The sequence below is a fragment of the Corapipo altera genome, unplaced genomic scaffold (genome assembly GCF_003945725.1).
Source record: "Corapipo altera isolate COAL_440 unplaced genomic scaffold, ASM394572v1 316, whole genome shotgun sequence".
NCBI lineage: Eukaryota > Metazoa > Chordata > Aves > Passeriformes > Pipridae > Corapipo > Corapipo altera.
Genome location: NW_020884974.1, coordinates 344,507 through 363,830, shown reverse-complemented (window position 1 = coordinate 363,830; position 19,324 = coordinate 344,507). Strand labels below are relative to the sequence as shown.

General features: G+C 49.5%; 1 protein-coding gene across 4 annotated transcripts; it reads left to right on the top strand.

Annotated features, from left to right (window-relative positions):
* Positions 1 to 5: 5 nt before the first annotated feature.
* ZBTB37 (zinc finger and BTB domain containing 37) lies at positions 6 to 9,061 on the top strand. Of its 4 annotated transcripts, XM_027665313.1 has the most exons (6): positions 6 to 72; positions 1,831 to 1,943; positions 2,763 to 3,028; positions 3,835 to 4,787; positions 6,129 to 6,228; positions 8,373 to 9,061. In XM_027665313.1, the coding sequence occupies exons 4-6, from the start codon at positions 3,865 to 3,867 to the stop codon at positions 8,859 to 8,861; spliced, it is 1,512 nt and encodes a 503-aa protein (XP_027521114.1). In that variant the 5' UTR covers positions 6 to 72; positions 1,831 to 1,943; positions 2,763 to 3,028; positions 3,835 to 3,864; the 3' UTR covers positions 8,862 to 9,061. The 4 variants fall into 4 exon arrangements, with proteins under 4 accessions (XP_027521114.1, XP_027521112.1, XP_027521113.1 ...); XM_027665311.1 differs by lacking the exon at positions 2,763 to 3,028; XM_027665312.1 differs by lacking the exons at positions 6 to 72; positions 2,763 to 3,028 and having other exon boundaries at positions 826 to 1,943.
* Positions 9,062 to 19,324: the final 10,263 nt, after the last annotated feature.

Sequence of the window (19,324 nt, the reverse complement as noted above, 5' to 3'; positions counted from 1 at the left end):
TTCCGGGGCGCGGCCCGCGCTGGCGCGTTTCGGTTCCGGGCCGGCGCTGCGGGCCCTTCCCACCCCCGGCAGGTGAGCCCGGTCCGGGGAGGGGCGGGCGGAGACGGCCCCGGGGAGAGCTCCGGGACGGCCCCAGGACGGCCTGGGGGGTGCGGGGGGACGGGCGGGGCCGGGGCGCGGCCGCCGCCCCTCAGCGCGGCGGGAGGGAGCGCAGGGCGGGCCGGGCTGTGCCCCCGCTCGGGGGTCCGGGTGCCGCTGTCACGGCCATGGCGGGCTGAGGGGCAGCGCCGGGGACAGCGGCACCGAGAGCCCTGCAGCGCCGGGGGGGGGGCACCGCCGGGGGTCGGGCCGGACGGGGAGTCGAGAGAAGTCCCGCTGGGATCTGGGAGGAGCCGAGTCGCGTTGGGTTTGGATATTGGGAAGGAATTCCTCCCTGTGAGGGTGGGGAGGCCCTGGCACAGGGTGCCCAGAGAAGCTGTGGCTGCCCCATCCCTGCAAGTGTCCAAGGCCAGGTTGGACGGGGCTTGGAGCAACCTGGGCTAGTGGAAGGTGTCCCTGCCCATGGCAGGGGATGGCACTGGGTGGGCTTTAAAGTCCCTTCCAACTCAAACCATTCTGAGATTCTAAGTTGTTTCTGGTGAGAGACAGGACCCGAGGGAATGGCTGGAGCTGTGTCAGGGGAGGTTTAGGTTGGATCTGGGGAAAAAGTTCTTCCCCCAGAGGGTGGTTGGCACTGACCAGGCTCTCCAGGGCAGTGGGCACAGCCCTAAGGCTGCCAGAGCTCCAGGAGGGTTTGGACAACGCTCTGAGGGACGGGGGGGGGGGGATTGTTGGGGTGTCTGTGCAGGGCCAGGAGTTGGACTCGATAGTCCTTGTGGGTCCCTTCCAACGCAGCAAATTCTGTGAAGTTGCCCAGTCCTGGTAGATCTGAGCCCAAAAGCTGAGTTTTCAGTCCCTCTGTGCAGCCCCCAGTGTCTGACAAGGGCCATTCACAGTGATTACCACCTGCTGTGGGGGATCTGCCCCTGTCTTTTCCCTGATGAAGTGAGAATTTCTGTTTTCAGGAGCTGCCTCACGCAGGGAAAGGCATTTGCTGAGATAAGTAAAGGCCAAGTCCGAGCTGGTGACACTTTAGATTGCATTGAAAGCTGCTGAGTGTCCCAATGTGTGCCCTGTGCTGACGCTCAGCCCCGAGGGAAAGGTGTGTGCAGGTGATGGACTTCCCAGGGAAGACAGAAATTGGGATGTTATTGCTGAAGTGCAGAAGCTGATGAGAGACCCCCTACCTGTGGGCACAGAAATCACCCTGACAGGGGAGTTTGAACCAAACCCACAGATCCTCTGCAGCCTCTGAGGATGTTCCCCAAAGTGTATAAAACACAAAGTGCCTCATGAAATGCAGTTTCCCCCATTCTGAGGTGGGCAAAGCTCCAGGGGTCTTTTCTTCCTGCCATAAAGGGCTGATGGATTTTCCCTACTTTTGGAGCAGGAGCTCACAGATAATTTTTTGGGCTCCCCTGGGAGCAGCTACCCTCAGAGCAGGGCCGTACCCAGCCAGTTGAGGTCTGATTGCTGTTTTTACCCTTCCCTTCCTGTACCTCCCAAGCTCAGCCTCTGCCACTACCTCGTCTCCCTGGGTGCTTGTGGTTTGTTTCACCCTTGCCTTTGCTTCCCTACCTTAAGGGAATGCTCCGGGGCTTATTGCTTTAGGAACAGGTGTTTTGGGAAGGTGGCAAACCAGGAATGACAAAGCCTGACATCCGTGGCCATGCTTGAGAGCACACAATTCCTCCGTGCTTCATTTTTCCTTTCTTTTTTTAACCTCTCAAGGGGAAGGGGGCAACAAGCTTCCAAACCTTCTCACTACATCAGAAGGAAAAAGGAGAACAAGAAGGCAGTACCCTCACTTCCTCCCCCCCTGCATGTAACTCACAGCGCTCCAGGTAAGACACTGGGGTTCCTGTTTCCCCTGGCTTTGTGTGTTTGAAGTGCTGCTCCCAGCACTGTGGAATTGTGCACTGTAGCTCCTTGGGTTTGAGGGGGTTTTATCTCCTAAAGATAGGGAAGAACATCAACCTGTTGGAGTGAGTCCAGAGGAGGGACACCAAGATGATCAGAAGGATGGAGCAGCTCTGCTGGGAAGAAAGGCTGGGACAGTTGGGATTGTTCAGCCTGGAAGAGAGAAGGCTCTGAGGTGACCTGATTGTGGCCTTCAGGGCCTGAAGGGAACTTACAGGAAAGATGGAGAGGGACTGTTTACAAGGACCTGAGTGACAGAACAAGGGGGAATGGCTTCCCACTGACAGAGGGCAGGGTTAGATGGGATATTGGGAAGAATTGGTGAGGCTCTGGCACAGGTTGCCCAGAGAAGCTGTGGAAGTATCCAAGGCCAGGTTGGATGGGGCTTGGAGCAACCTGTGCTAGTGGAAGGTGTCCCACCCATGGCAGGGGGTGGGATGAGATGGTCATTAAGGTCCCTTCCCACTCAAAGCATTCCATGATTCTGTGACAGGAGAAAGTGAGAAGAAGCCTTAATTCTGGGATTCCTTGGAGTAGGCACTATCAGCCTCAGTATTCTCAGCCTGCCTGAAGTGGTTTTTATACCTGCAGCACTCTGCTCAGTCCTCACTTCAGGTGCCATCCAGCTTGGAAGCCGCTCACGCCATGAGTGGGCTTTAACAAGTTTATTTACCTTCTTCTTTTTTGGGGGTGAGTTTACATCTAATTTTGGATCATTCCAAATTTTTACCATATATGGTCAGGGCTCCTTTTCAAACTTTGCCAAAATGCAGTCTGATGATGTGGTGGTGCGTCCCCCCGTCCCTGGCCCTGCTGGAAGCACCTTGGAAGCTCCTGATAAGCCTTGACGGACCCGCTGAGCGGTGAAGTGTCCCCTGACTGCACCAGCTGGGCCGGGAGGTGCTCCCTGATCCTGCCAGGAGCTGCTGGGTGGTACAGGTGGGAACAACCAGGAACATCCCAGCCAAGGTGGGGAACAAAGGCTGAGCCGTTATCCTTCGGAGCCTCGGTAAACCATTGACCTGGATCGCCGTCCGGGCGGAACGGCACCGCTGGGGATTGCAGCCCGAGTGGAACAGTCCCATTGTTACTGTGCTTTGGGAAAGAGCCCAGGGCTTACAGACTTGGGATATGGCCAGGATGGGAACTTGGTGATGACCAAAGTCAGTGGCCTTGCGACCCTACAAACAGTGGTCCTGAGTGAGGCCCTTTGACTCTCCTGGGCCACACCTTTTTCTTTCACCCTCCCGTTATATATTTTCTGGCATGTGTCAGAAGTGTCACATATGATGGATATCTTGGGATTAATGACACCTTTAAGATGTCTCGAGGTCAGATGTATGCCAGCCAGCTTTTCAGAAGTCTCAGGAGGATTTAGGTCCCGGTGTCTTCTTCCTGATTCGTGTTGTATGAAGGAGGCATAACAATAATACTTTCCCTTTTCAAAGTGCTTAGAAGGTACGAGTGCTGAGTATTTTAATCCATTATGCAATCAGCTGCCTATTTTTAGTACCTGAACCATTTTTTATGTTCTTTTTACAATGCAGATGTGCTTTAATTGAGGCTGACAGAGCGAAGTGTTTCGGGCACCAAAGCGCCAGTAGGGACCGGGGGTCTCTGAGGGGCTGGTTTAGCAGAACGCTGGTGCAGGGTGGTTTGCACAGCACGTAGAGAGCACAGAGCCCTGCCAGGTGTGCGGCAATTCAGTGGGGAGAGAGGTCTCTAAAAATCCCATGTGGAAGCAGGTAAAAAAGGTTCTAAATGCAAATGACAGGCTGGCTCTGCTAATGATGGTGTCTCTTCCCCCTTTTCCAGCGCAGTCGTGCACCTGCAACCGGGACAGCCATGGAGAAGAGCGGGAACATTCAGCTGGAGATTCCTGACTTCAGTAACTCTGTCCTGAGCCACCTGAACCAGCTGCGCATGCAGGGCCGGCTGTGCGACATCGTGGTCAACGTGCAGGGCCAGGCGTTCCGCGCACACAAGGTGGTGCTGGCGGCCAGCTCGCCCTACTTCCGCGACCACATGTCCCTCAACGAGATGAGCACCGTGTCCATCTCTGTCATCAAGAACCCTTCTGTCTTCGAGCAGCTCCTCTCCTTCTGCTACACTGGAAGGATCTGCCTGCAGCTGGCCGACATCATCAGCTACCTAACAGCCGCCAGCTTCCTGCAGATGCAGCACATCATAGACAAGTGCACGCAGATCCTTGAGGGGATTCACTTCAAAATCAATGTTGCAGAGGTGGAGGCGGAGTTGAGCCAGACCAGGACGAAGCATCAAGAGAGACCGCCTGAGTCTCACCGGGTGACACCGACCCTGAACCGTTCCCTGAGCCCGCACCACAACACCCCGAAGGGGAGCCGCCTGGGCCAGGTGAGCACAGTGCTGGACATCCGGGAGCTCAGCCCGCCCGAGGAGTCCACCAGCCCCCAGATCATCGAGCAGAGCTCGGATGTGGAAGGCAGGGAGCCCATCCTGCGGATTAACAGGGCGGGACAGTGGTACGTGGAGACGGGGATGGGAGAGCGCGGGGCCCGGAGCGACGACGACGTGCGGGTGCTGGGCGGAGTGCGCATCAAAACCGAGAACCTGGAGGAGTGGCTGGGGGCAGAGCACCAGCCTTCGGGAGAGGACGGGAGCAGCGCCGAGGAGGTCACGGCCATGGTGATCGACACCACGGGCCATGGAGCGCTGGGCCAGGACGCCTATGCCCTGGGCTCCTCCGGGGCCAAAGTGGTCAGGCCAACCAGCACTGAGATCGACAGGTGGGTTTCCTTTGACTCAGTTGCTGACTTTGGCTGTGCAATATTTTCACTTGGCTGGGTTGGTCTCTCTGGAACGTTTCCTCCTTCTGTTTCCTGTAGCCATCTTAAGTGCTGAAGGAGTGTAAAGAAGTGTGTCTGGTTTGGGTTACAGTATTTTGTCTGGGTTGTGATGAGACCAGGATCTCCAGCTACAGGCCAGTTCTGTGCATAGGTTGGGATTTGTACCTCAGTGTTTCAGGTGAGGTGGGATTTTTGTTTAAAGAAGGTGTTCTATGCAACCTCAGTAGATACCAGCTCAGCATGGGGATTAACAAGGTCAAATACAATATGTGTTACCCAAAGTGTCATTGAACTGATGCCTTCTGGCCTGAAAATCTGGGGATGGTTCTGGCTAAGAAACAAGCCGGGCACCATCTGTAAGTCAAGAGCAAATTTTGTCCCTGGTGCTTCAAGGCAGCAGTGGGCCCTGGGTTTACATCTTATGGAGCAGCTGAAGTGGGGAGCCCAGCGGCCTCTACTGTTGGTTTGATTTATATGAGAGAGCAGAAAGCCTTTATGTGAAAATGAGTGGTGAAATCTGCTGCGTTTGGATTCTCCATCCATCTGCTTCCCCTCGGCTCGAGTATTTATTTTGTTGCCCTAAGCACGGCCCAGAGAGCGGATCTGATAAAGGGCAGGTCTGTTGGATTGGAGCGGGTTATATTTGCAGGTGTCCCTTCACATCTGCCCCTCTTCTACCTCAGTTCCTCTGGTCCCAGAGAGGAACGGCTACCTGGAAGCAGTGAATATTCTGCCACTTGTTGCCTAATAAATCAGTCAGTGGGAACAATCTTGAGCTGGGCCTTGGGAGAGCAATGCTTTCTACTTCCGTAGCTCTTTTCCAGGGATCAGTTAGTCTCAAGCATCTCTTCTTGCACTGCACTCAGTATCCCCTGTTTCCCACCTGGAGTCCATCACACCCTTGTGTTTCACACTGGGGAGCAGCAGGAGGGTGTGGGTGGTGGATGAGAGTGCCCTCAGAGAAATGGTTTCTGCTCCTGCTGTGCAGTTCCGGAGTCACCGGGCCTGTGTTGGTTTACTCCTGATAGCAACCCCAAAGCTCTCTGTCACTGAACTGGAAGCCAAATGACTCAGTTTTATTTTCAGATGTTAAGACTGAACCCACATGCCAGTATGACTTGGTTTTTCCTTTATACTTGCGCTGTTCCGCCTCCTGTGTGTTAGCTGGTGAGATTGAAGAGATGCTGTACAGGTGCCTCCACTGCTCACCTGTTGTTCTAAACACCGTAGTGACCTGATGCCCATTAAAAACTCCATTTACACTCTTCCCCCACCCCACAGATTTAGCCCTTCTGGCAGCATGGTTGCTGTGACTGAGCGGTACAGATCAAAAAGCGAGTCTCCCGGGCGGATGGATGAGCCCAAGCAGCCCAGTTCCCAGGTAGGCAGATCAAGAAGTTTGCAAGTAAATGTTGGCTCGGAGGTGAAGGGGGCTGTGTTGTGATGAAGTGTGTCATATTTTATATTTGCAAGCAGTACCATGTGTGAAACAAGGACCTTTTGCTATTGCGAAGGGTTTAGTTGCTCACACTGAGAACGTCTGCTGGCTGTGTACGATTTAAAACTGATTGTGGTCGCTTGGGATTCTGGCCAGGTACCTGGAAAACACCAGGAGTTTCTCTTGTTGTCTGAGGGCATAAATATCCACCTTCATTCTGGGCAGGCCACCAACTCCTGAGGAGAAATCCCATTTGCCTGCAGAGCTGGATCTGCCCTGAAACACTGGCAGCAAATGCCTGAGCTGAGGGAGGAGGTGTGGCTTGGCTTCTGTGGAAGACTGAGGGGTGACAGCAGCTGAACCTTTCCAAAAAGCCCTCCAGGCACTACACCTACCTTTGGGGTGGAGAGTCAAAGGGCTGTGGATTTGTGCAGAGGTTTCTGTCTAATTCCCAAGGCACTGTGTTGCACAGCAGAATTTGCAACGTATAAAGGAGCTCTGAATTTTCTGCTTTCTTGGGCACAGTTTTGGGGTAGGAGGGAGAGAAATGCAGAAACAGGAGGGCAGTGGGGAGTGCAGCAAGGTGGGACAGTGGTAATACCTGTGCCTAATGATTTTGGTCTAGTTTTGTTGCATACAGTGAGTGTCACAGTGACACTGTAGTGCAAATGTGTCAGCCAACGCAGTGCAGAAGGACTCTGTGAGCCTGACAAATAGGGAATGTGTCAGTGTGTAAGCAAATGGCTTGGCTGGAGGCAGGTTGAGGAGTTACCAGGCTGCTTTGCTCTTCAGTAAGACCAAGTGAAGCAACGGGGAAAAAAATCATGATTGCTGTCTGCCGCCTTTGTAATACACTTCCATAAAACAACAGATACCTTTTTGTTCCTGTTTCTCCAAAGCTTTGTTTTGTGTCCTTAGAAGACATTGAGAAAATTTCAGGTCAAACTCACCCTCCAGGGGCAATGTGACATACAAAGCAATTCTAGCTCTTCCTACGGAAAAGCTGCTCTTATTTCTGCATTGTGAGATGGCCTCAAATATAAAACCTGAGGCTTTACACACACGGGGAGGTCTCATCACCCTCCACTCTCCTGGCATTGCGATATCCATACTAAAAGAGCCTGCCTGTGATCCCTCTCCTGTGGCAGCGGCAGAGTGGAAAGGAAGTACCAGAGCTCTGTGCATGTCCTTGAGTCCTGAGCAGCTTCCCTGTGCCTGCATGGCCGCATTCAGCAGCACCTGGCACCTGTACAGTGCTGCTCACACAGCCCTGGCCGCCAGAGGAGGGACCCTCCTGCTGTTAAACGTTCTCTGTGCTTGGCACTGCTAGGAAGCAGTGTTGGGAGAGCAATTCCCCAGCACAGAGCATTCCGGAGTCTGTTTGTGCTCCATCGGAAGACAATGGCCAGAAGTGTCTGTCGTGGTTCAGGGTTGCCTTTGGCTGTTTGTCTGTGTGGCTTTGGAGAACACAGAGCAACCAGCGAGTCCTTGCTGTGTGAGCCGGGCTAGGGGTTGGGCTGGGTCACACAGCCAGGCAGGCAGAAGCAACTCCTTATAATAAAATGAGCCCTGAGTGACACCTGAATAGATACCTCAGTGAGGTGTGAAGTGACACCTCAAGGGTTCGAAGTACCATTTGTCGTTTGTTCCACCTTTGTTTTATAAAGCAAACTCATCAATTGGCTTCCAGTTTTTAACCTTCAGTAAGTAAAACAGAAGGTGGCATACAGTATTTTAATAAAACTGGCCCAGATTTTTACAAAAAGTAACAATTATTGACACACGTGGCCCACAACTCCATTGGTGGCCAAGCATGCTCGTGACAAGGACTATCTTTTGTTCCCCAGATCCAGGGAATGACTTGGCAGAGGGGGCCTCTGTAGCCGTGGTTTCTAATTGATTGCTCATTTGTCTTCAGCCCCAAGGCCCCAGTTAAGCACTTAAATATGTGCTTGAGGTTGCAGACATTAGTGCTGCTGATTTTGAGGTTTGGCACGAGCTTTACTGGCTGGACTGGGGTGTGATCTTCTTCTCTGCAGTTTGTTTTAGGCTGCTTGTTATTTAAATCTCTGCTGTTTCCTTGGCAGGGGGAGGAATCAGCCATGCTTGGAGTGAGTGGTTACGTGGAGTATCTGCGGGAGCAGGAGGTTTCCGAGCGCTGGTTCCGGTACAACCCGCGGCTCACGTGTATTTACTGCGCCAAATCCTTCAACCAGAAGGGCAGCCTGGACCGGCACATGCGGCTCCACATGGGCATCACCCCCTTTGTGTGCCGCATGTGTGGGAAGAAGTACACCCGCAAGGATCAGCTGGAATATCACATCCGCAAGCACACGGGCAACAAGCCCTTCCACTGCCACGTCTGCGGCAAAAGCTTCCCTTTCCAGGCCATCCTCAACCAGCACTTTCGCAAGAACCACCCTGGCTGTTTGCCTCTGGAGGGGCCCCACAGCATCTCCCCCGAGACCACAGTCACGTCCCGGGGGCAGGCGGAGGAGGAGTCCCCTCCGCAGGAGGAGGCTGTGGCTGTGGGGGAGACAGCACAGGGATCTGTGTCCACCACTGGGCCGGATTGAAACACGACTGCGGAGTCCGGGGAGAAAGGACCGTCTTCCCTTTCTTGGCTCTCCAGAGTCAGCACCAACCTGGCAGGCTGGTACTGTAATTAGTGCAATGCCACCACTGGACAGAAAGAAGCTCCCAAGATGTTGCCAAAATAGAAAAATCTCTTCTCTCTCTCTCTGTCTCTCACTCTCTCTGTCTCTCTCTCTGTCTCTCTCTCTCTCTCTCTCTCTGTCTCTCTCTCTCTCTCTCTCTCTCACACACACACCCACACACACACGTAGAGTGTTAAACGTTTTTCTCCCTCATTCCTCCTCCTCTTGGAGAAAAACAGAACAACTGTGTCAATCAACTTCTTATTCAGGGATCGACAGGATTTTAAATTTTTTTACTGTTCCGTAGTGACCTGGGACAAGCAGTCATTTGTATTTCTGGACAACCCTGTGGCCCAGCAGCCAGGCCCCGCCGGCGGTGCCGGTGGCAGCCCTGCGGCCCCACAGAACCATATCCGCTGGTCCCGCTCGAGGGGAGAGCAGGGGCAAGGACCCATTGCCTTTCTCCCTTGCCCAGGTAGAAAACAAAAAGACTGTCCTGGTGGAGCCTGCCTTGCCCGAGTGTATTTATCCCTGTCTTATTTTTTGTGCGTTTCTTTACATTTTTGTTTAAGCTGTTACTTCAGGGCTTTTGGCCTTGCCCGTTCCAGGCACACGGCCTCAGCGCCCTTTGTTAAAGCAGGCACGGCTCCAAGGCAGTATTCCAGAGGTCAGCAAGATGTGAAGGAAGCACTTGGGCTACTGAGAGTGGGATTTAGCAGCTGTGAAGTTCGTGTGAGATGCTGATGCCTTGGGAGAAGGGCTGGAGGGGTCTTCCAGAGGAGGTTGTCTGCTGGTGCAACCGGAGAGCTCAGAGCTCTCCGATGTCCCAGCCGGAGCGCTGCCGTACTCCAGGGGTTTCTGAGGGTTAGGCACAGATATTCTGGAGTGGCTGAATTCCAGAGTTAGAGGCTGGCTACCAAAGTCCTCCTTCACCCCTGCTCCCCCCTCGACACGCACTTATCTTTTATAACAGCAATATGTGATACAGAAATACTGCAATGCTGTTGTCCCAGCCAAGCAATCGTGGGTGGTTGCTTTTAAACCTGTTTCTACAAACTACTTTGATAACTTTTTTAATCAATGAAATGCAAAAAGAAAAGAAAACTCTACCTTATTTCCTTGTAAAAGTTCAGGAGACTTAAAAGTGAATGGTTCCTAGAGCAATCACAACTCTGTCCCCTTGCATGGACTTCAAGATTTTTGTATTCTGAGCAGCTCTGATGTTTAGAGCAAGTTTAGCAAACCTGGAGAGATGTGCCTGCGTGTGTATTGTAGGTGTTTGCACGGGCTTACGTGGTTCATAACCGGAACAGCATGGGACAGGTAGATAAGTGCAAATATTCTGACATCTTTTGAAGAAGTCTTTTAAAGAAAATATGCAATATTTTAAGAGTTTTCTCTGGTTCTGATGCCAAGTTGTTCATGATGGAGGGGGGAAATGAACGACAGGTTGCGCGGATCGGGTCTGGTGAAGGAGTTCTCTTGAGGATGTAAGATAAAGGAAAGGTGAAGTTCTATTCCTTAAGGCGATGGAAGGAACAAAGAGACATTGGAAAAGAAATACACTTCATCTTGCTTCAGCTAGAAAATTGGGTGAGTGGTTGGAACAGGGGCTTGGTGGGCAGGAGACTGACCACGTGACAGCAAAGCTTAACCTGCAGTCAGACTGCACAATTTTGGACACATGGAAACATCTCCAGCCTTTGCTTTCCCCACTTTCAAATTGGGACTCAGGATCATTTTCATGCCCCTTTAGAGGGAAGAATTTGGGGAAGGGTGATGTATTCTTGCCTCACTTTACAGATCATTTTTATAAGTGAGGGGTCTCACTGTTCCTCCCATCTCTCTCTCAAAAAGAGACGTGGCTCTAAAGTGTTTTTGTGTGTGGAAAGGGCTTGGTGCCAGGATCATATGTAACAGGGAAGTGCTCCTAAGAGAGGAACCTTTGCAGGTGTCCTGAGCCAGGCACCTGCAAAGCACCATTTCATTGACCGTTTCAAACAGGAAAGCTGATATTTCACCTCCATTTTCCTTCTGTCTCTTCCTCCTCTCCTGTCAAGTGCATCGTCACACAGGGAGTGATTTGGCCACCCGAGGGACCAGCCCCGTCAGGTTTCCTGGTGAAGGTCAAGCAGGATGGTACCCAAACAGTGAGGTTGCAGTGGCAGAAGATGAGGTGAGAGGGTGGCCAAGGTAGGTTTCGTTGCAATCGAGGTGTTGGAAGGAGTGGAGATGTGCTGCTTTAGTCATAGCTTTTGAAGTTACCAAAAATGAAAAAAAAAAAAGAGTTAAAGACTTTGAAATCCTATCCTGTTCACACTAGAGAGCATCAAAAGTTACTTTTAGTTGCTTAAAAGATTTTTAAGTGTTTTAAAATAGAAATTTTAAAAGAATACTACCAAACTATAAAAACATAAAATTATTTATATACATATATTATATATAAATATAGTGGGAAAGTTTCCCTGCTAAGCTTGCTGTGAAGAGAAGGGTGAAGGTGCAGTAACTGCTACACAAGCAACATTTTTCTGAGACAGATGGCAACCGTAGTGAAGAAGGGCTGACATAAAATGGTGACTGCCTTTATTCCCATGGCATAGCTGTGAGTTTCTTGAGCAGGTTTGTGTTTTACTGTATTGATACTGTGAACGGAGGAGCATCCGGACAGCCCAGGGTGCCAACGGTGTGCCCTGTTTGCTGATTCACTATTTTAATTGGCCTGGTGAAAACCATGAAATTGGTCCTTCATATCCTACTAGGCTGAAAAACAAAGCTTGTGAAAGGTTTTTATTTTTTTTCCTCCTTTATGTTTGCTTTTGGTTTTGGTTTGGTTTGGTTTTTGTTTGTTGTGTTGTTTTTTTTTGGTGCAGAGGTTGCCACTGTATAAATGATCATTTCTGATTGCATGCAAAAGAGCCAATTCTTGCCCAGGCCTCGCTGAGGTGAAGTTTATAGCTTGTAGCTAGAGTCAGTATAAGGTATGGTAGTGGGAATCATTTTAATATTATTTCTGTACATTTAATGGATGCGTATGTATGTGTGGGAGTCATGGTGTCTCTAATACGTCTTGAACATTGCTGAAAGCAGTTCAGGCCCGTCCACACTGGACGGCGGAACCAGTTCCGAAGGAATTGTTATTGAACATTTCTTTCAGTGCTTGACCTTCTCGGTGCAGATAAGGGCAAGGTTTGAGGAAAAAGGGGTTGGAGGTCATGTATGGTATGGAAAAACCTCATGTGAATTTCCTGGCAGTGGTGTAGCTACTCAAGAGGTGCTTTCCCAGCAGAATGCTGCCGTGTTCCGTTGCCTCTCCACTGGCACGGCTCTTCACAGTTGCACTGAAGCTGTGGAGAATCAGACGCCAACTCTTCAAGTGCGAATGCTTCTGTGATGGGTTGAGGCGCAGCTTTGCATTCCCACGTCTAGCTGCAGCTTTTCCTGCCAAAACTGTGATTTCAACTGTGATTTAAGGAGGATGTGAAGAGAACTCTGTCATGTTTTAATACCTCTGTACATAACATTTCTGTCCGCTTCAGAGTTAGGGCTGACTAACCCATTTGTTTGCTTGCCTCAGGCAACAGGGAGAACACACTCTGGTTTCGCAGTTTGTTTTCTCGGAGAGGAAACACGTTTCTTAGTTCTTTGCTGCCAAGGAACTCACCTCCCAAATGTGAAGAGTTGTGGTTATCTTCTTAAGCCTGCAGCAAGCCCTGGTGCCAAGTCACAGCCGAGTGACCTGACCGTTGCCGTGGCTGTTCCTGCTGCTGCCAGGTTCCCTGTGAATAGCTGTGAAAATAACCAGAATTGTGTTATACTGTGCTGCTGCTTTGGGAAAAAGCTAAACCTCTTCTTCTCAGAAGGATGACCGATGGGAAGCTGGGAAAGGGAGAAAGGAGAAAGTCTTTTTGCTCTCTTCCAATGGGAGTGCGTGGAAACAAATTGTGCTTTGTATTTCCAGCAGCTAGAGAGGGATGAATGAGAGGCTTTATGGAACGTGAATTTGTAACAGGAGGCTGAGAACATGCTTAGAGCCACTTAGTAAGATGGCAGAGCTGTCAGCCCAGTGAGAGCCAGAGCAGCCAATGCATATGGGCAGTCCCTGGCTTATCGTCCCAGCACTGCCCACCATCAGGTCAGTCCTTGGACTTACTGACACCTTCTCCACAATGTTCTCAAGCTGTGACCTGTATAATTCAACTTTCAGAAGTTTGTGTGCCTGAAGAAGGGCAGGAGGAACAGAAAGCTGCTGTTCCCATTTGACAGCTATCCAGAGCTGGAATAGCACTGGGAACAAGCTGTGGCCTGGCTGAAAGGCATTGTGGGGCTGGCTCAGCAGGGAGGGCACAGAGCCAGGAGTTCAGCCCTCTGTGGGATCAGGGTTGAAATAAATGGACAGGGCAGCTCTCCCTGCTTGTCCTGCTTGGTGGCTATTTCCGTTCCACATCTCTGCGGTGGGAACATCACTTAACATGCTCCTTTCAACCAGTGATTCCAGGCCTGGTCTTGGAGCTGGGTCCTTCTGTGCCTTTGGGTGATTCAGCCCTAAGGAGGCCTTGGCAAAAGCAGGGTTGCAGCTTTTATTTGCTTCTGACTTCTGCAGAACCCAAGGTATAAATAGGAAGACAACTGCAAAGGTTGGGGTGGAAGGTGGCTTGGGAGATACACAGGGTCATGTTGAGGACCAACAAAAATAGCACTTAAAATGATTTAAACTTTATCAAACTCTAGTCTTTGATCTGTGACATGCCTGCCAATTTAGCTGTGCCAGCATCCAGGTGTTTCTGCAGATTAGTGACACCAAATGCTGTTCTTGCTCTGCTGGAAATATTTTGGGGATGGGAGGAGTCCCTGCTCATGGCAAGGGGGTTGGACTAGATGACCTCTAAAGGCCCCTTCCAGCCCAAACCATTCAGTAAGTCAAGGAGCTGTAATTCAGGAGACTTTTTGGGCTCTCAGTTTTCCCTGGGAGCTGAGCCTGTGGCCAAGACTGCAGTTGGAAGGTCTGGGATCTGCTGATGTAGCCGAGTCTTTACTCCTGCCATGAGATGAGAGCCATGCACAGAGCTCTGACATCTGCAGTGGAAGGGCCTAAAGAGGAGCTCAGCATCCTTAATTTGGTCATTATCATTCAAGGGATATTTTAATATAAAATACATACGTACACATATATGTACATTTATATATATGTATTTGTAACCAAATAAAAGCTAGATCTATGCAAACACTACTGGTTGCTGCTTGAAACTAAAGTCTACCAGAACATTTTGGAATAGAGTAGGCTTGGAGGAGACTTGCTGTGATTAATTTGTTTTTCTTTTTTTAATAAAGTGCAGCAGACCAAAGTTTTGCTGCAGTTAGTCTTACTAGAAGTTTAGGTTATTCCTAACCTGGAACTCGCTCAAGTGGGTTATAAAATTATCTGAAGAGTCCGACCATCTCTAAAATATTTCCATCTGCTGAAAGGCTTTGGCTTGGCAAACATAGGGAAACACAGAGGCTGGGACTAGGAGATTTTAAGGTGATGCTTGGGCTGATAGAAGTAGCATCAAGAAAGGACTTGGGATCATTTTCTTTTGAATGTAAGATTGAGTTGACTTCTAGGAATCTTCCTACTTGGGAAAGCATCCATTGCTGAGGTGGAGGCAGAGATCAGAGCATCCTTGGGATGAATTCTGGTTTTGATGGAGATCTTCCTGCTGAATCTGATTGTTCCAGAGTTTAGTCTACTGGGAGAAACTTCATGTGGTTTCTTTGTGTCAGATCCGATCTTTGCTTTTAGGATTAACTGCAATATATCTCTAACCTTCAGTGACCTTTGGCTTTTTATTCCTGGGACTGTAGAAAATTCAGGTTTCCCATAACATTATCCTCATCCCAACTGTGAACAAGTTACTACTGCTTCTTATAATTTATTGTCTTTCTGTTCCTGAACGTCTGTGTGATCCGGCTGGTCGCCAGCACCACCTTCCAGTGCTTCATTAGCTTTTATGCACAGGGAATTGTTGCAATGGATAAGTTGACCACGCTAGTTGGAAGAGTAGAAGCCTTTGGAGAATGACTTTTGCTTCCTCTAGCTGTCGTTAGGGAGTGCACACACACATACTGTATATACATATATATATATACATACATATATAAAGTGGTTCAGTATAAACTCATTTAGCGTTATTCTTATTTAATTTATATTTTAATCCAGTTGTAAACCAAAGTATTACAGCTTGTAGGAAGACGTGTCTCGGAAATAGGAGGAACCTTAGGAGGTTGGAGCTCTGAAAGGTTTTTGCTGATGAAAACATGGATATGAATAAGACTTAAGAACCTGTGCTGCTGAATCCTAGGGATTTGCAGCCTTGGAAGGATTTGAGACCCGCTGGGTAAAGTTGGATGGTGGAACCTTCTGAAGGTGTTTTTCATGGTCCTTAATGGTTTTGTAGGAAAACAAGTATGTCCTGGCAAAGCTAGAAATAAAAAGGGAGAAGGCAGAAAATCAGTGTGGTCTGGCACAACTGGGGGCTGGAGAGAGGAAGCCACAAAACCAGTCACTGATGCGTTTAGTGTCTAATTGCTATTTACTGATGTCTAGAGGTGGTTGGGGGTTGTTTTAGTAACTTCTGTGGAGGTGCATGCTCTGCTCTCACCAATGGGTTCAATGATAAAATCATGCTGATTTTTCTGTGCCAAGGAGTAATTGCCTTCCCGAGGAATGAGCAAGTGCTAAGAACAAATTCAGCTCTAACAATCTCCCACAACCTTGGCAGCAGCTCTTGCTTCCTCTAGGGAGGAGGGAGACAGTTGAAATAAGAGGGTTCATCTGGTGTCAGCCCTGTCTGGAGCTGGTGGCGCTAGAACCCACCTGGGTTGGGTAAAATAGGTGAAACAGCAGCAAAGCATCACTGGGAAAAGAGGAGTGCATGTGTCTGGCACGCCCTGGATGTCATGGACAGGGAAATGCCAGGTTTGGAACCTGCTCGTGGGCAGGAGCGTTCAGAAAACCCTGTGCAAAGATCCTTATCCTGGAGATGAGAGCTGAACAGCACCAGTGTTCTCCATCCTGGAGTGTGAATGGTAACAAAGGAAGGCGAGTCCCCAGGGGGGCAGATGTGAGGATTCCAGAAACTCCATCGGAAGGAACTGAAGGATGGGAGGTGCAGACTGGGAAGGGCAGTGCCAGACAGATTTCAAAGTGCCATTTTCTGAGTGTTGGGTTTTCTAGCATGTGTTGCAGACCAGAGTTTGCTTTTGTGTCAGTGCTCTCTCCTTTAACTGTGTCACTGCTCCTGTTTAAACTCCGCAGAGAAGACAGAGCCAAACCCTTCTCAGAGGCACACGGTGCAAGGAGGAGTAGCAGTAGGTGGAAGTTTATACAAAGGAGCGTAAGATTAGGTATTACAAGGTATTTTTTTCACCATGAGAACAGCCAAACAGCATCGGATCAGGTTGTCCAGAGAGGCTGGGAAATCCCCATCCTGGGACAGTGCAGCCTCCAGGTTCCTGTTTCCATTAGACTACGCCAAGCTGTGTTTTTGTTACCTTCTTGGGTTTTTTTTAGTATTATAATGTACAAATGGGCAGCTTTAATGGGCTTCCTAGTTCATATCAGTTAAGCTTTTGAAACATATTCAGGTATCTTTTAAATACTGCTGTGTAAGTTGTTTAATCTGACATATTCTGATTTATTATTTTACTGCAGTTACCTAAGGCAGTAGTTAAAAAAAATCAGTGCATTAATTTTTTTGCAGACTGTCAGCTGTGTTAAGCCTCCAGCTTAGTTTTTATTAATGTATTTAACTCCCTCTCCCTCAGATCTATGGTGAAATGCCTGCATTATTTTTATATTGCAGTGAGGCTTATTTATTGAAACCTTCCCACTACCTTTGCAGTCAGACCCAGTACCATTGGCTATGAAAGTGTGAAACTAATGAGAAATGAAAAATGAAGCTGGATTAGTTAGTTTTATTGCTGGTCATAAAATACAGAAAGCAGAAGTATAAAGGATAAAATACAATTGGAATTAGTTACTCAAATCATAGAATCACAGAATGGTTTAGGTTGGAAGGGACCTTAAAGCTCATCTCATTCCAACCCCCCTGCCATGGGCAGGGACACCTTCCACTAGAATTCCAAGCGAAATTACTGAGTCTGGGGTGGGGGGAAGAATCACAAAACTATGTCTGAGAAACAAATTTTAACGTGATGATGTCACTTCACTGGTTCTCTGTTTGGTCAAGTGTAAAAGCTGTTTCTTGAGACGAGGAGGTTCCCCAGGGTCCGCTCATTCACCTATGTGTCTTGGGCATTGGTTTGATACAGGGGTTTGTGCTCCCTGGTATTATTTTCTGAGAGTTTATGTGTCTAAGGAAACTCTCTGGATTACTGTGAAGCTTTTCCTTAATCCTCCTTGCATGTGCATTGGTAACTGAACACAAGTCTTGGCTGCAAGAGGTGGGAGGCAGGTGGGAGGTGCCGTTCCGCAGTGGGCACCAAGAAGGGGGGCACGGTGCAGTTCTCCTGCTGGCAGATGGGATTTGGCAAGGGGAGTGATGACTCGGCCCCACTGTGGCTGTGCCCAGCCCAGGGGGGGTCTTTCAGTCGGCTGCACCCCTGCCAGGGTCAAGGTGAGGTTGGTTTGTGGAGGCTGTTTGCAGGGCAGCCTGGATCTCCTCTGCTGCAGGCGCGGGCAGTGATGGCATAGGTGGCCTGCAGGTACTTTTCTCATGTGTTAGAAGGTCTCCTAAGCCAGGGCTGTGTTGCTGAGGAAGCAGCCCAGGTGGAGTGTGGGTGAATTTGGAATGGAGAGCAGAATTTGTCATACCCTTTGCTTCAGACTAACTGCCTGGGCTCCCCTGAGGTGCTGGCCTGGGTCGAAAGCTGACCCCAGGCAGCTTGCAGGGCTCCGCTGTCCCAGGGCAGGGACTGGGAGGGATATTGTGCAGGGAGGGGGGAGTGTTGTCGTCCCAATAACACAGTTGTTCTGTGTCCATGTCTGTAACATTGCTGACAGTCAGGACAGGCCAAGGGCTGCGAGAGCAATCCTTGGGGGCACAGTGGGGACTGTTTTGAATAAGCTCTTTTAGAAGCTGAGTTAGGAGGAGAACATGAAGCTGTGCGTTCGTGCAGGAACGTACCCCTCATCTCATGCCCCACGCTTGCAGGGAGGGTTAGGGAAGGATGAGGAGACTGGATCAGAGGGTAGTTCATGAAAACAGAAGCAAGATATTCAAAGTACTGCTTTAGTCTGAAAAGGGAAGAGAACCAATGCAGTTTTCCCAGGCATATTCCTAGTGTGTTAAACACTACCTGGAGCTCCCACGAGCTGTGTCCCTGTTGTCCCCCAGAGCTCCCCTCCTTTCGCTGGTGTCACCTCACTTTCCCTGTACAACACTGTGAATATGATACCAGTAGCTCTTTGTAACGTTTCCATTAAAAGTGCCCGGAGCAGGAAACGCTGTCCTGCTGCGGGAGCACAGGCTGTGACCCCCCCAAACAGGGCACGGATGGTTGAGCCCTTCCCTGCGGAGCGGTGGGAGAGGATTGTAGGAGTTCACGAGGGAAGTGGCTTTGTATAGCAATTTGCTAATCAAATTTGATTTCGTAACAAACTAAACTGACAATCAGTTCCTAAAATATAAAAGCCTCTTAGAGGGAATAGTCAAGTGTATCTTCACCAGAAAGATTTAACTGGGATAACTTAATAAAGAGCACAGGATTTTTTCCTTTTTTTTTTTTTTTTTTTTTTAAGCAATCACTCCAGAAATGGAAGCAGCAGATTCACAGGACAATAACTACCTCTCTCTCTCGGAGTGCTGAGGTTACCACACTACACACTCGAGCAGCAAAGCTTTCACTTCAAAGAGATTTGTTTTCCTTACCTCTGTGTTTCAGAAATGCAGGTCTGCTCTGTAAAGTGACTCTATGAAAATGGCATCTGGCAGGAGCAGCGGGAGCCCCTCGGAGTCCAGAGTCCCTCTCAGCCTCCAGTTCCTTGCAGTGACCTTTGCAGGTTGGCTTTGGGGGTGTGACAGTTCAGGGGGGCTTTGTCACCTCCCCGGGTGCTGCACAGCAGTGAACTGTCCCATGGGCTCAGCGTCCTGCACTGGGAAATTAGTCAGTGGTGGGAAAGGTGAGAGGAGAATCCATCTCCCTCTTGCCTCCAAGGGAGCAGGCAGCATTAAAAAAAAAGCAATAAGATAAAAATACAAACACTTTTATATGTTGTTCATTAGTCAGCAGATCTGACTCTGCAAATTTATATATATATATACACAAACACATGCAGAGAGCAGATCTGTTGTGTGAAAAGGTGCCATTGTTTTCTAACCAGAGTCCCTTTCCAAACTAGAACAGCACTTTAAATAGGTTCCTCTTTAAAAAAAAAAAAAATT